General features: G+C 39.5%; 1 protein-coding gene across 1 annotated transcript; it reads right to left on the bottom strand.

Moving 5' to 3' along the window:
* Positions 1-775: 775 nt before the first annotated feature.
* On the bottom strand, positions 776-10577 carry LOC136764888 (sialoadhesin). Its single transcript, XM_066719255.1, has 8 exons — positions 10494-10577; positions 9965-10054; positions 7653-8018; positions 6645-6902; positions 6178-6316; positions 6030-6084; positions 1884-1964; positions 776-1195 (listed from the first exon to the last, which is right to left on the bottom strand). Exons 2-8 carry the CDS (start codon positions 10002-10004, stop codon positions 1103-1105), a joined length of 1032 nt encoding a protein of 343 aa, XP_066575352.1. The 5' UTR covers positions 10005-10054; positions 10494-10577; the 3' UTR covers positions 776-1102.
* Between the last annotated feature and the right edge of the window lie 2036 nt (positions 10578-12613).

The following is a 12613-nucleotide window of genomic DNA, read 5'->3' as shown; positions in this document are numbered from 1 at the left end:
TTTGCCATCAACTATTTGGTACATTCTTAAAAAGAAGGAATGCACTGGTGAGCTCAGGAACACTAAAAGGCCCACAAGACCACAAAAAAACAACTGTGGTGGATGACAGAAGAATTCATTCCCTGGTTAAGGAAAACCCCTTCACAACAGTTGGCCAGATCAAGAACACCCTCAAGGAGGTAGGGGTATCTTCACCAGAGTAAATACAGAGGGTTTACCACAAGATGTAAGCTGGTAAGCCCCGAAACAGGAAGACCAGAAAACATCTAAAGAAACCTGTACAGTTCTGGAACAACATCCTATGGACAGATGAGACAAAGATCAATGTGTACCAGAATGATGGGAAGAGAAGAGTATGGAGAAGGGAAAGAACTGCTCATGATCAGAAGCATACCACCTCATCTATGAAGCATGGTGGAGGTAGTGTTATGGCATGGGCATGTATGGATGCCAAGGGAAATGGTTCCCTTGTATTTATTGATGATGATGTGGCTGCTGACAAAAGCAGCAGGAAATTAGCAGGATGAATTCTGAAGTGTTTAGGGCTATATTATCTGCTCAGACTCAGCTTAAAAACTCATTGGACGGCGCTCCACAGTGCAGATGGACGATGACCCGAAGCATAATGAGAAAGCAACCAAAGGTTTTTTTAAGGTGCCAGGAAGAAACCCAGTATCTAGTGATGTCTATGGGTTCCAGACTTCAGGCAATTATTCACTGCAAAGGATTTGCAACCATGTCTTGAAACTCACAATTTAATTAATGATTAGGTTAGTTTGTCCAAATACTTTTGAGCCCTTAAAATTGAGGGGACCACATATACAAATGGGTGTAATTCGTACACTGTTGATACAGTTTTTATATAACTACCCTCAAATTAAAAATATAAGTGTACACTTAAAGCACATCTTGATCGTTTCCTTTCAAATCTGTTGTGGTGGCGTTCAGAGCCAAAATGATGACACTTGTGTCACTGTCCAAATATTTATGTACCTAACTGTATATATACTTACAAATATTTACAAGGATATATACAGTTAGGTACATAAATATATATATATATATATATAAAAAGATGTAAGCCTGACTGTTTGTCCTGTTTTCACTTCGCTGAAAATTGTAAAGTATCATAAACAGAAGACTGATTTGAGAAGGAGAGGGAGCTGTACGTCTCAAAATCTGCATCTCGTTTTGTCTGAAAGACATAAGGCAAGAATACATTGTCACCCTTTCACTCAGAATACAACACTAAGATTCTGACTGTACAACAAGATCCACTCCACCTTACAGAGCATATATGGGAAATCTAGGCAGTGGTCTCTTGCTCTAGTCTGAGAGAGACAATGTTTTAGACAACGGAAACAGACCAACAATGCAGAGGTGGTTTGCAGTTCTGTACTGTGCTGCCTCTGCAATAATCTCAACTCAAAATGTGCAAGAAAAGAAAAATCGACGAGGATGGTAGAGTGTTTCAGGAAAGGTGGGAGTGGGAATATCTGTTTGTGGAGCAGAGTTTAAAACCTGCATGCTTCGTTTGTAAGGAGAGTTTAGCCGTGATGAAAGAATTCAATATACGACGGCACTACGAGACTAAACACAAAGAGAAGTACTGGGTGTTTGGAGAGAGAGCAGCACAAAGTAGCTGAATTAAAAAAAACAAAGTCTTGAACTACAGCAAACCATGTTCAAAAGGGCAAAAACAGAGCAATGCTGCCTTTACATTGCCAAAACATCAAGGTCTTTCTTCGGGGGTGCTTTTTTTAAAGAACTGTATGCTTAAAGTCTTATTAAAAGGCATAAGGCATATTTCAGATTGGGTATTAACATTGTGTGTCTGTGGCTGCTGTAGAAATCAGAAGCAGCACATGCAAAGGGAGACTCACCCTCGGTTTGTTGGTGGCTGCCGAGATCGTCCTTATTCCTTCACACGGGTAAATGTAGTCATTGGACGAAGTAGGGGTGGTCTGGGGAGATCAGGGTTAGTTCAGTGCACTTGAGTTTGCAGCGCATGTTTATATTTAAATATGTGTTGTTGGCCTTATCTCTAACTACAGACATGTCAGCTGTAAAACAGAACCAGACATTATGCAGAACAGCATACAAACTGCTACAAGTGTGAACTATCAGGAAAAACACTCTGCTCACCCACTTTGCCTTCCGCCTCAACAATTTTCAGTTTAATAACTGAATTGCTACTAATTGTGTTGTTTATAGTGTTAACCCCTATGTCCCTTTCCCTGAGCTATTAACTATGACTATCACATCTTGTCTGCAATTATTAGTTCATAAATTTAGGGTGTAGGACCTGTATTAACTGTAATTCTCTTATTGTAAGTTTGTCTTATGCACTTATGTAATTTTGAGCTTGTAATTTGTACTATGCTTTGATCTGTAATTCTAGACTGTATTGCACTTTTACAATGCTCCTATGTTTTGTAAGTCACCCTGGCTAAGGGCATCTGCTAATAAATAAATAAATAAATAATAATAATAACTGTGTCATGGGTTTTAAATATGGAAAGACATGAATTGTACTGGACTGGTTATTATCCAGGCACTTACTGTATGCTGTGAACATTCAGATTAACTGGATTTAAACAAATATATTTTCATTTTTTCAAGTATTTTTGTTTATTAATATTTATTTATTTAACCTTATAATATTGCATTTGTATTATGCATACTGAATACACACACACACACACACACACACACACTACATGGCCAAAAGTATGTGGACACCTGCTCGTCAAACATCTCATTCCAAAATCATGGGCATTAATATGGAGTTGATCTCCCCTTAGCTGCTATAACAGCCTCTACTCTTCTGGGAAGGCTTTCCATTAGGTGTTGGAACATTGCTGTGGGGATTTGCTTCCATTCAGCCACAAGATCATTAGTGAGGTCGGGCACTGATGTTGGGGAATGAGGCCTGGCTCACAGTTGGAATTCCAATTAATCCCAGAGGTGTTCAATGAGGTTGAGGTCAGGGCTCTGTGTAGGCAAGTCAAGTTCTTCCACACTGATCTCAACAAACCATTTTTGTAAAGACCTCATTTTGTGCACGGGGGCATTGTCATGCTGAAACAGGGAAAGGCCTTTCCCAAGCTGTTGCCACAAAGCCGGAAACTCAGAATAATCGAGAACAGGGTTGTCAAACTCAAGGCCCACGGGCCGAATACAGTCCCCTAATGTTTTAAATCCAGTCCATGTAAAGGTGGTGTATGATTAAGTAATTAGGCCCACGACAGTTTGCGAATGAGAAAATTGCTTGAAAACTACAATTCCCATCAGCCACTGCAAATGTCATTGGCGTGAGGTAGAGTTTTAACAGCCAATCATAGGCTGAGTTGTTTTCCACGTTCCTGTTGTTCAGTAATCTGCAATAATCTCAACTCAAAATGTGCAAGAAAAGAAAAATCGACGAGGATGGTAGAGTGTTTCAGGAAAGGTGGGAGTGGGAATATCTGTTTGTGGAGCAGAGTTTAAAACCTGCATGCTTCGTTTGTAAGGAGAGTTTAGCCGTGATGAAAGAATTCAATATACGACGGCACTATGAGACTAAACACAAAGAGAAGTACTGGGTGTTTGGAGAGAGAGCAGCACAAAGTAGCTGAATTAAAAAAAACAAAGTCTTGAACTACAGCAAACCATGTTCAAAAGGGCAAAAACAGAGCAATGCTGCCTTTACATTGCCAAAACATCAAGGTCTTTCTTCGGGGGTGCTTTTTTTAAAGAACTGTATGCTTATTATTATTATTATTATTATTATTATTATTATTATTATTATTATTATTATTTCTTGGCAGACGCCCTTATCCAGGGCGATTTACAACATAATCTAGGGCGATTTACAACATAAGATTAAAGTCAGCGATGTAGTGTGTCCAGACAAAAAGCATTTTTTTGCAAATGTCAGTCTCTCACGAAATACCGTTGCCGAGAGAGTAAATGATTTAGCTGCTAATCTCAAAGACCAGCTAGCCGAAAAGCTTTTGGACGTTGCAGCAATGCACGGCACCACCGTAGCAAATGACATATTTCAGCAAGTTGAGAGATGCGTTAAGTGAATAAAGTTGCCGTGGGAGAAATTAGTGGGTCTGACCACAGTGAAAAAACAGGTCTGCTTGCTAGGATGCAAGAAAAGCTACGTGAGGAAAATCGTCAGTGTCCCAGTACAATTTATCATTGCATTGTACATCAGGTAGCATTGTGTGGGAAGGTGCTGAATATGGATCATGTAATGCACACGGCAACAACAACTGTACATTTGATCAGGACTAGAGGTTTAAATCAGCGCCGATTACAGACATTCCATGAGGAGCTTAACATTGAATGTGGTAATCGGGGCCTAGAATTCACAACGTGTTTTGAGCTACGGGGAGAAATCAGACTTTTTCTGTAAAAAAAGGGAGACAAAAATCAGAGCTCTCTGCGATTTTGCATTTCTATGTGATGCTACTGAGCATCTTAACACTTTAAACATGAAGCTACAGGGCAGTAAACAGGTCATAACAGACATTTCAGCTTAAATTACGTTTATGGGAGAAGCAAATGCAGCAAGGTAACCTTTTCCAAATTTTCGACTTGTCAAGCCATCTCTAACTTTCTAACAAACGTCACTATTCCAAGTGCTTGATTCGCTGCAAAACTGAACTTGTTGTGTAAAGTATCTGAGCGCTGCTTCTCAGATTTTAACAAACAGCAATTCAGTTTCCAGCTTTTCTCCAACCCATTTGGTGTTGATGTACACAATGCTCCAGAGGACATTAAGATGGGATTGATCATATTATAATGCAATGACACACTGAAGGCGAAGTTCAGTTCCGTTGACGCTGCAAAGTTTTACCCCTTATTACCAGTCACGGTACCACAAACCCGCCTGCACGCTACACAAGACCTCTCAATGTGTGGAAACAGCTGTTTCACTGATGAAGATAGGTAAATCCCCCCAAACATCACACTACAATGCATCTACACTCCATACTGAATATTGCTTCAGCACAAGACATTACACTGGACATTGACAAGCTAGTTTCACGAAAAAGGTGTCAGGTCTCCTCCACAAATGAACCCCCTCAGAGCAGCAATTAGGTCAGATGTGTGTTTTGAATAATCCTAAATGTTGAAGATTAAGTATAATTCTAACCAATTCATTTCAATTTAGAGTGTTGCGAATTGTGTTGAAACTACAGTGAATTATAAATAGGGACGAGCAAATATTTATCCGGCCCTCAAATGAAACTTGAAATGATCATATGGCCTGTGGTTAAATTGAGTTTGACACCCCTGATCTAGAATGTCATTGTATGCTGTAGTGTTAAGATTTCCCATAACTAAGGGGCCCAGCCTAAACCAAGACAAACAGCCCCAGACCATTATTCCTCCTCCACCAAACTGTACAGTTGGAACTATGCATTCGGGCAGGTAACGTTCTCCTGGCATCTGCCACATCACATAGGTAGTGATTGTTGCAACCGAGGACAGATGCACTTCAGCACTTGGCGGTCCCGTTCTGTCAGCTTGTGTTGTCTTCCACTTCGCAGCTGAGATGTTTTTGCTCCTAGACATTTCCACTTCACAATAACAGCACTTACAGTTGACCGGGGCAGCTCTAGCAGGGCAGAAATTTGATGAACTGACTTTTTTGGAAAGGTAGCATCCTATGATGGTACTGAGCTCTTCAGTATGGTCCATTCTACTGCCAATGTTTGTCTATGGAGATTGCTTGGCTGTGTGGTTGATTTTATACACCTCAGCAATGGGTGTGGTTGAAATAGCCAAATCCACTAATTAGAAGGGATGTCCACATACCTTTGGCCATGTTCAGTACATATAAATGTGTGTGTGTGAAAAAACATGAAAAGATCCCAGCCCAAAATTGTATGATTCATATTTGTTTGTATGAATGCCTGTATTTTGGTAGACATTGTAAATGTCATACATGTTGGGTAAATCAGATGCAGCCCCTTGGGAGATGTCAATGCTGAGGCTAATTCAAAGCAGACTTCACATGGGGAGCAAATTACCTCCATTCGGGCTCCATTGGTGCTGCTGGCTAGCACTGGCAGTGGGTTGGCCTTCCTGTGGGAGAAGAAGCAGACCATGTCATAGACCTCAGAGTGGCCACGGGGCCGAGAGACCTGGTGCTGCTGTAAAGTACTTGTGCTCACTTACCTTCTCCAACACTCGCGTATTGAGAGCACACCGATCCCAATCACCAAGACCGCATTGAACGCCAGGGAGACCCACAGCCACAGCATGGGTGGCAGGGGGATGGACGTTCCAAAGGCCTGGGGCTCCATAGCAAGGCAGCCTGGCGAGAGAAATGCATGTTATGTCCAAAGACTGCAGAGGAGCAACCGAGCAAGGGTCCCTTTTCAAATGATGGACAATGAGGTTAAGACTCAAGATAAACAAATAACATATATGCAGAAACAAGTAAATGGTTTTGTTATTGTCAAGGGAGGGGAAAGTGTGAAATAAAGAATGACAATCATAAGTACTGTACTGTACTGTAGCTCTACAGGCCCAGGACTGGAGACCCTGCTGTACTGTTCTATACTGTCTATCTGCTGGAGATAGTGATGTACTTTGTCTCTCCAGGACCAGAAAAAGAAAGAAAGCATCTGCATTATCCTTACCTTTAACTTTAAAGACGAACTCTGGTGTCCTGTTATTGGTGTCTTTCATGGCACAGGAGTAGCTTCCACAGTCTTGATGAGAAAATGGGTGGAAGTCAAGTGTGTGTGATGTTCTGTTAGAGATGGGCCAGCCATTCTTATACCAGATGATCTCTGTCTGTGTTGGAGTGCAGCTGGTTGTCCTGCAGGTCAGGCTGATTTTGTCACCTCCGTCACTGTTTTGCTCCCACAGTGTCATCTTAACCTGTAATGGGGAATCTTGACAACACTTGTTAATGTTTACATTGTGCAGCTTTCACTTTTATTAACTCTACCCACACACAAAAAAATATTTTTTATGCCCTTAAGGTGCTGTCACCAGTTTTGAATCAGAACACAAACCCACATTTGACAACGGGTTATTACTTGGCAAAGAAAAATGCTTGGATTCCACAGATGATTAAGACATGGCTCAAATTGCAGAGGTGACTAAAATCAAAACAATATAGTGCAGGGCTGGGCAAACCTGTTCCTGCAGAATTTACAGAACACTCCAAACTATCAGTCACTGGATATCAAGAACAAAATCAATTTTTGACTAATTAAGCAACTCGATCAATTTAGCTGTTAATGGTTCCAATAAAACTAAAACTCAAAGGCCCTGCAGATCTCCCGGACCAGGGTCGGCCAGTCGTGAAATATTAATTTGAGAGAAGATTTTATAAATATATGTTAATATTAATAAATGCTGACATAATGTATTGAAATGCCTTTTGAAACTTTATTGCAGTACTTTTTAAACTATCTGTAAATCAAGACTGTTCAAATGTATTTTTCTATATATGTTTCCATGCCCATTTTAAGTAAAAGCAAGTGTAGTAAATGTGGGTGTATTGTTTTATATAAATACATGTAAACATATTTTAAGAAATCCCTATCAATGTTGTATTCAACTACTTTTTCTCAAACTAAATATACCGCTGGTCTGCAAACAAAACAATATCAGCACAGCAACAGTGAAATTTGTACCTGAAACTTTGAGCATCACTCCAGGGGTACCAGTGAATCTCTCATAATCTTTGTCTGTTTCATATCTGTACGTGTAGGTATTGCTGTCAGAGCTCTGGATGTTTCTAATCTTTAAGGTACAGTTCCTGTGTGCGTTCCCCAGGTACTCGCTTCTGTTTTGGTACTTGGCGTTGATTAAGTTCTCTTTAGTGTGGTACACGTAGTCAGAGCTTTCAGTGTTCCAGTCTGTATTGGAGAGGAACCACTTGGCGGTTATGACTTTGATGCTCGAGAAATCCGAGTAGTTATACTGACAGGGGATGGTCACCGAGCTCCCTTTCTGAGCACAGATGCTCAGAGTGGAATACGTCACGGCTCCAAGACTACCTGGAGGAGAAAAAGAATGTTTGTTTATACTGTTGCGTAAAAAGTGCAACAATCCAAGGCGAATGTAGCAGGGTAAGCATGCATATGGGTGAGGTAGTAAAGAGCCCTGTGTGGAATTAAAACCTTAAGACAATCCTGCTGCCCCCCAGGTCGAGAACCGTGCAGTCCTCATTTACTCTTTTATACGTATTACAGCAGTTTCTTAGGGGGTTCAACAGACTTCACTGCACTCTACTGGACTGTGGGAAAACCATAATACATATATAATATTTTTCAGGCCTGTTAATTATGGTTAGACCATACATAGGTCCATGGCCTGCTGCCGGTCCGCAGCACATCGTATCCATTTCAAATACATGTTAAAAAAGCCATCACAATAAGATTGTGCAAAATGCTCCATGTATTTTTCATGGCTGATTGCTTCATTTTCCATTTGTGTGTGTGTGTGTGTGTGTGTTTATATGTGATGGATTGTATGTGGCTTGGTTTGTATGATTCTCTTCCAAATTGTGGTGGTCCCGATACTTTAATTACACAAATAGCTGCAGTGGGAAAAGGTTTAGGAACCTCTGCTATCCCCCTTACCTCCTCCTGTCCCAATATAATTTGCCACAGCACTTTGTTTCATACTTAAAGTAGTTTTGAAACATTTGAACCCTCCACATTATGAAGGGAGCTTGTGTGAATCTATCACCCCCCACCCCACACTTCCTCTTCAGCTTTCATGAAGTCTGTTATGAGTCAGAAGCTCAACATTACTGACAATCACAATTGCAAATTTACTCTCAAACTACACTGTGCAAAATAGCGGCCCTCTCTCCCATAGACATCATATACAGCACTCTAAACTTTGTCTTTTTTGCCATTAAGGTGGATTCCATTATAGCCTGCCTTTTATTTTTCTTTATCAACATAACACTGCATGACACTGACGCTGTGGCAAGCTGTTTCTAAAGCCTGATTTATGCTTCTGTCTGCGTAGCGACACAGAGAAGGGGGTTCTGGGGAAGCATAGCTCGCAGAGGCTATCAGAGGTGCCGATGCACAAACCTCCAAATCTCTACACATTGTGCAAATCTGCGGTGCTGTGTGTCAAACAAACACTGATTGGTTGAGCAGGAAGATTGTGAGGGCCACGACCAATCACTCAGCTATGCTTATTGGCAAGTGGTGAGTCTACTAATGTACAATGTGGCTGTAAGTGCTGCAGCAGGTCAGAAAACTATGTGTTGACATAAAAAAGTATTTAAAATGCATCTCCTCATCCACAAATGCATTTGTTGCACTAGACTGTACTCCCCCTCAGGCCTCGACATGTGCAGAGGTCTCACTAAACTATTGGGCACCATTTGCATCATTCATAATTTTGTGTACATAATGGGTGTTTTATCCTATCAAAATGCCCATTTTGTGCACATATTGAGTATTTTGTGAAATACTTATTTCGTGCTTAGCAATTTTAGCTTAGCAATGAACACCTAAGAATGTCCAGAAAATGAAAAGGAAAAATACATTTTGTACACAACATGTAAAAGTTGCATTTCAAGTATGATAATATTAATACATAAATAGGTTGCTGTGCTTGCTTCTGCAAAGATTTTAAGAACACCGGAAATATTTTGAAACCCTGTGCATCCCGGGCACACACACATATATATACCCTCTAGGGGTCCGTGTAAATGTTTTTTTTTTTTTAAATGTGGACTGGCACTCCGGCGAAAATACACACCTAATCAACCACCCCTGCTTTCTCATGTTTTACCATCAGCACCACCCCCCACACTCATACGTTTTTACCGTCAGCACCCACCCCCGGCTCTCGTAAGTTTTTACCGTCAATACATATATTATGCCTAAATTATTATTTTACTTCTGTATTATACCAGTACAGTATCCAGATAATTCTGTACCTATGTCTTGTGATCAATATTAATGAATTGTCTCACCTGGCAGGAATAACAGGATTGCATGTAATATGTAGAACATTGTTTTAACACCAGTGAACAGGATCACACTGAATTCCTATATGCTGAATGCTGGGGAAAAAAGCGGAGAAGATTAAGTAAAATCACAAAAAAATATTTAATTAAAGTTTTTCAGATTGGTGTATCAAAAGATTATGTTGCCCTCTCCTTCATGTGGTATCTATAGAGTTCCTGAGATTATTTTTCTCAAAAGGTCTCAAAATTATAAATGCCAATTAAGAAATGCTGACAAATACACATCCATTTGAAATGCATCCAAACAATATTTCTGTAAATGGATCTGTATTAAACAAGGTGAGAAATGCAAAGTGCAAAAATAAAATTGATTGATTGATTGATTGATTAATTAAATCATTATTCTCTGACAACAAATTGTGTATCTATTTCTATTTCAACTCTCGTGCCTCTGGTTCTTGCAAGTCTGAAGACATGCAGAGATCAATGTACAGCTCTGTGCTGCTGTATGGTGTCAATGCTGTATGTGACTCACAGTGACTCCAGGTCCCTTGGGTTGCTCAGTGTCCAGTGTAGAGAGCTCCACACTCACAGGCTGTGCTCTGCACCCTGACTGAGGTCCACAAGTGACACTGGTGACTTTTTTCCACCACAAAACCAAAATCTTTATATAGTGTTTAACGTAATTTCCTTCTTTAAAAGTCAGAGCACAGTACAGGAAATCACAACTTAATCTGACCACTGAGAGTGTTATTTATTGATGCTAAAGTACATACTATCTAAAATGCAACAGAATAAAAATAATGCAGTGAAAATAAATCGGCAACTGAATTTTTACAGACACAAAGGAATGCAACAAGCACATGAATTAAATGCAATGACTGACTTCAATCCAAACTGTCATTTCTTCAGAGGAACATTTGCTCCTCAAACCATTGAACCTCAGTTCAGATCAACTTTTTATATATTTTTGCAAGTTGTTTCAGACTAGTGTAAGGATTGCATGTTTTGTTTAAGACTCGACTCAAGCATTTATATAAAAGAGGACTGACCTGCCAAAGACACATTTTTACTTTATGCATCAAACTCAGTATGTCCTCTATGTTACTCTGTTTCTTAGTTATTAAGATTATGAATAAATCACCTACAAGCCATCTGCTCTGAACACTAACTTGTAAACAATGAGGATTGCCATGGAGCAGAGGGATCTACTGCTTCCACAACCTGCCACTGCCACCACAGAACCACCCATAGTGCAATGCCTGGCATAGGGACCAATGCCTAAAATGAATCTCTGAGCTTCATTACACTTTATCTAATGTTACTTGTTTGTGCCTTGAGTTAAAACTCAAGTAAAAGATCTCTCTCTCTCTCTCTCTCTCTCTCTCTCTCTCTCTCTCTCTCTCTCTCTCTCTCTCTCACCCACCCTGTTTTTCTTGATATTACATTTAGAATTACATGTTGTCCATTTACATTTTCATAATAAACATAGTCCTAGGCCAATCAAAATTACTTATTAATAAAACAATAACCGTAATGATCAATTTATAAAAAAGTAAGTTTCAACATTGTGGCTGTATCTTAACAGATCAGCATCCTTTCACTCATTAGACTATTTACAACACCCATAGAGCAATGCCTGGCATAGGGGGACCCATGACTAAAATTAATCTCTGTGCTTCCTTATTAATTTAAAAGTGGAAGTGAGTATTGCAAGTCAGTCTGAAACGAAAAGTGATTAAATATGGATATTCTTCAATGCAATTTAGCCAGTTTGAATATGTAAATCGTTTAAGTTTTTTTTTTTTTTTTTACTGTATTAAATGTAATAGTAATTAAATACCCCCTCAACATAATTTGAGTGAAATAACATAATTATATTACAATTATGAGAAAGTGCAAATTAATGTACCAAGGAAACTGAGTACATACATTGCAATTACAGACTTTTAATGTAACCTGTTACTGCATATACAGACAATAAGGATTTTTGCACACAACAACCTCCAATTTGTCTGTATAACAAGCAGGAGTTACATTGTATGGTAAACCGAAGCAGAATGAAAACTCCCTTAAATGCCTGCAGTTGATTTTCTTTTCAGATGGGCTGTGAGCTGTTTACAGAGGGAGGGGGAGCTGCAGTGAGTACATAGATCATCTGCCAAGTTACTGTCACTGTCACACTCTCTCTCTCATCAGAGTTTGCAGATAAAAAATCCAATTGAATCTTTTCTCTTTCTCCTGTCCCTTACAACCCATTGCATCTAAATTACAGTATGAACTGCAATTCTGAAACTCTCTTCCTCTACTTCTAAATGGGTGGGACTAGCAAGGAAATTCATTAATCTGCCAACAGTACAACTATTTAGGATAAAACTGTAGAACACAAGAGAGTAAAACAAAAAATTAATAAAATCACACTAGGACTTAAGACCAGTTCCCAAACCGGTCCTGGGGGACCCCCTACCCTGCTGGTTTTTGTTCCAACAGAGCTCTCACTTACTTAATTGAACCTTAATTGAAGTAACAATCTGCTTAAATTTTACTGTTTAAATTGTGTAGCAAAATAGTTTCTTCAATACGTTTTTTTATATAATTCTATACTTAATTTAAAACCCCTACTGTTTAAAATAATTAAAAGTCTCTGATTTAGGA

This window comes from Amia ocellicauda, chromosome 12 (genome assembly GCF_036373705.1).
Source record: "Amia ocellicauda isolate fAmiCal2 chromosome 12, fAmiCal2.hap1, whole genome shotgun sequence".
Taxonomy (NCBI): domain Eukaryota; kingdom Metazoa; phylum Chordata; class Actinopteri; order Amiiformes; family Amiidae; genus Amia; species Amia ocellicauda.
This window is presented reverse-complemented; position numbering and strand designations above follow the sequence as displayed.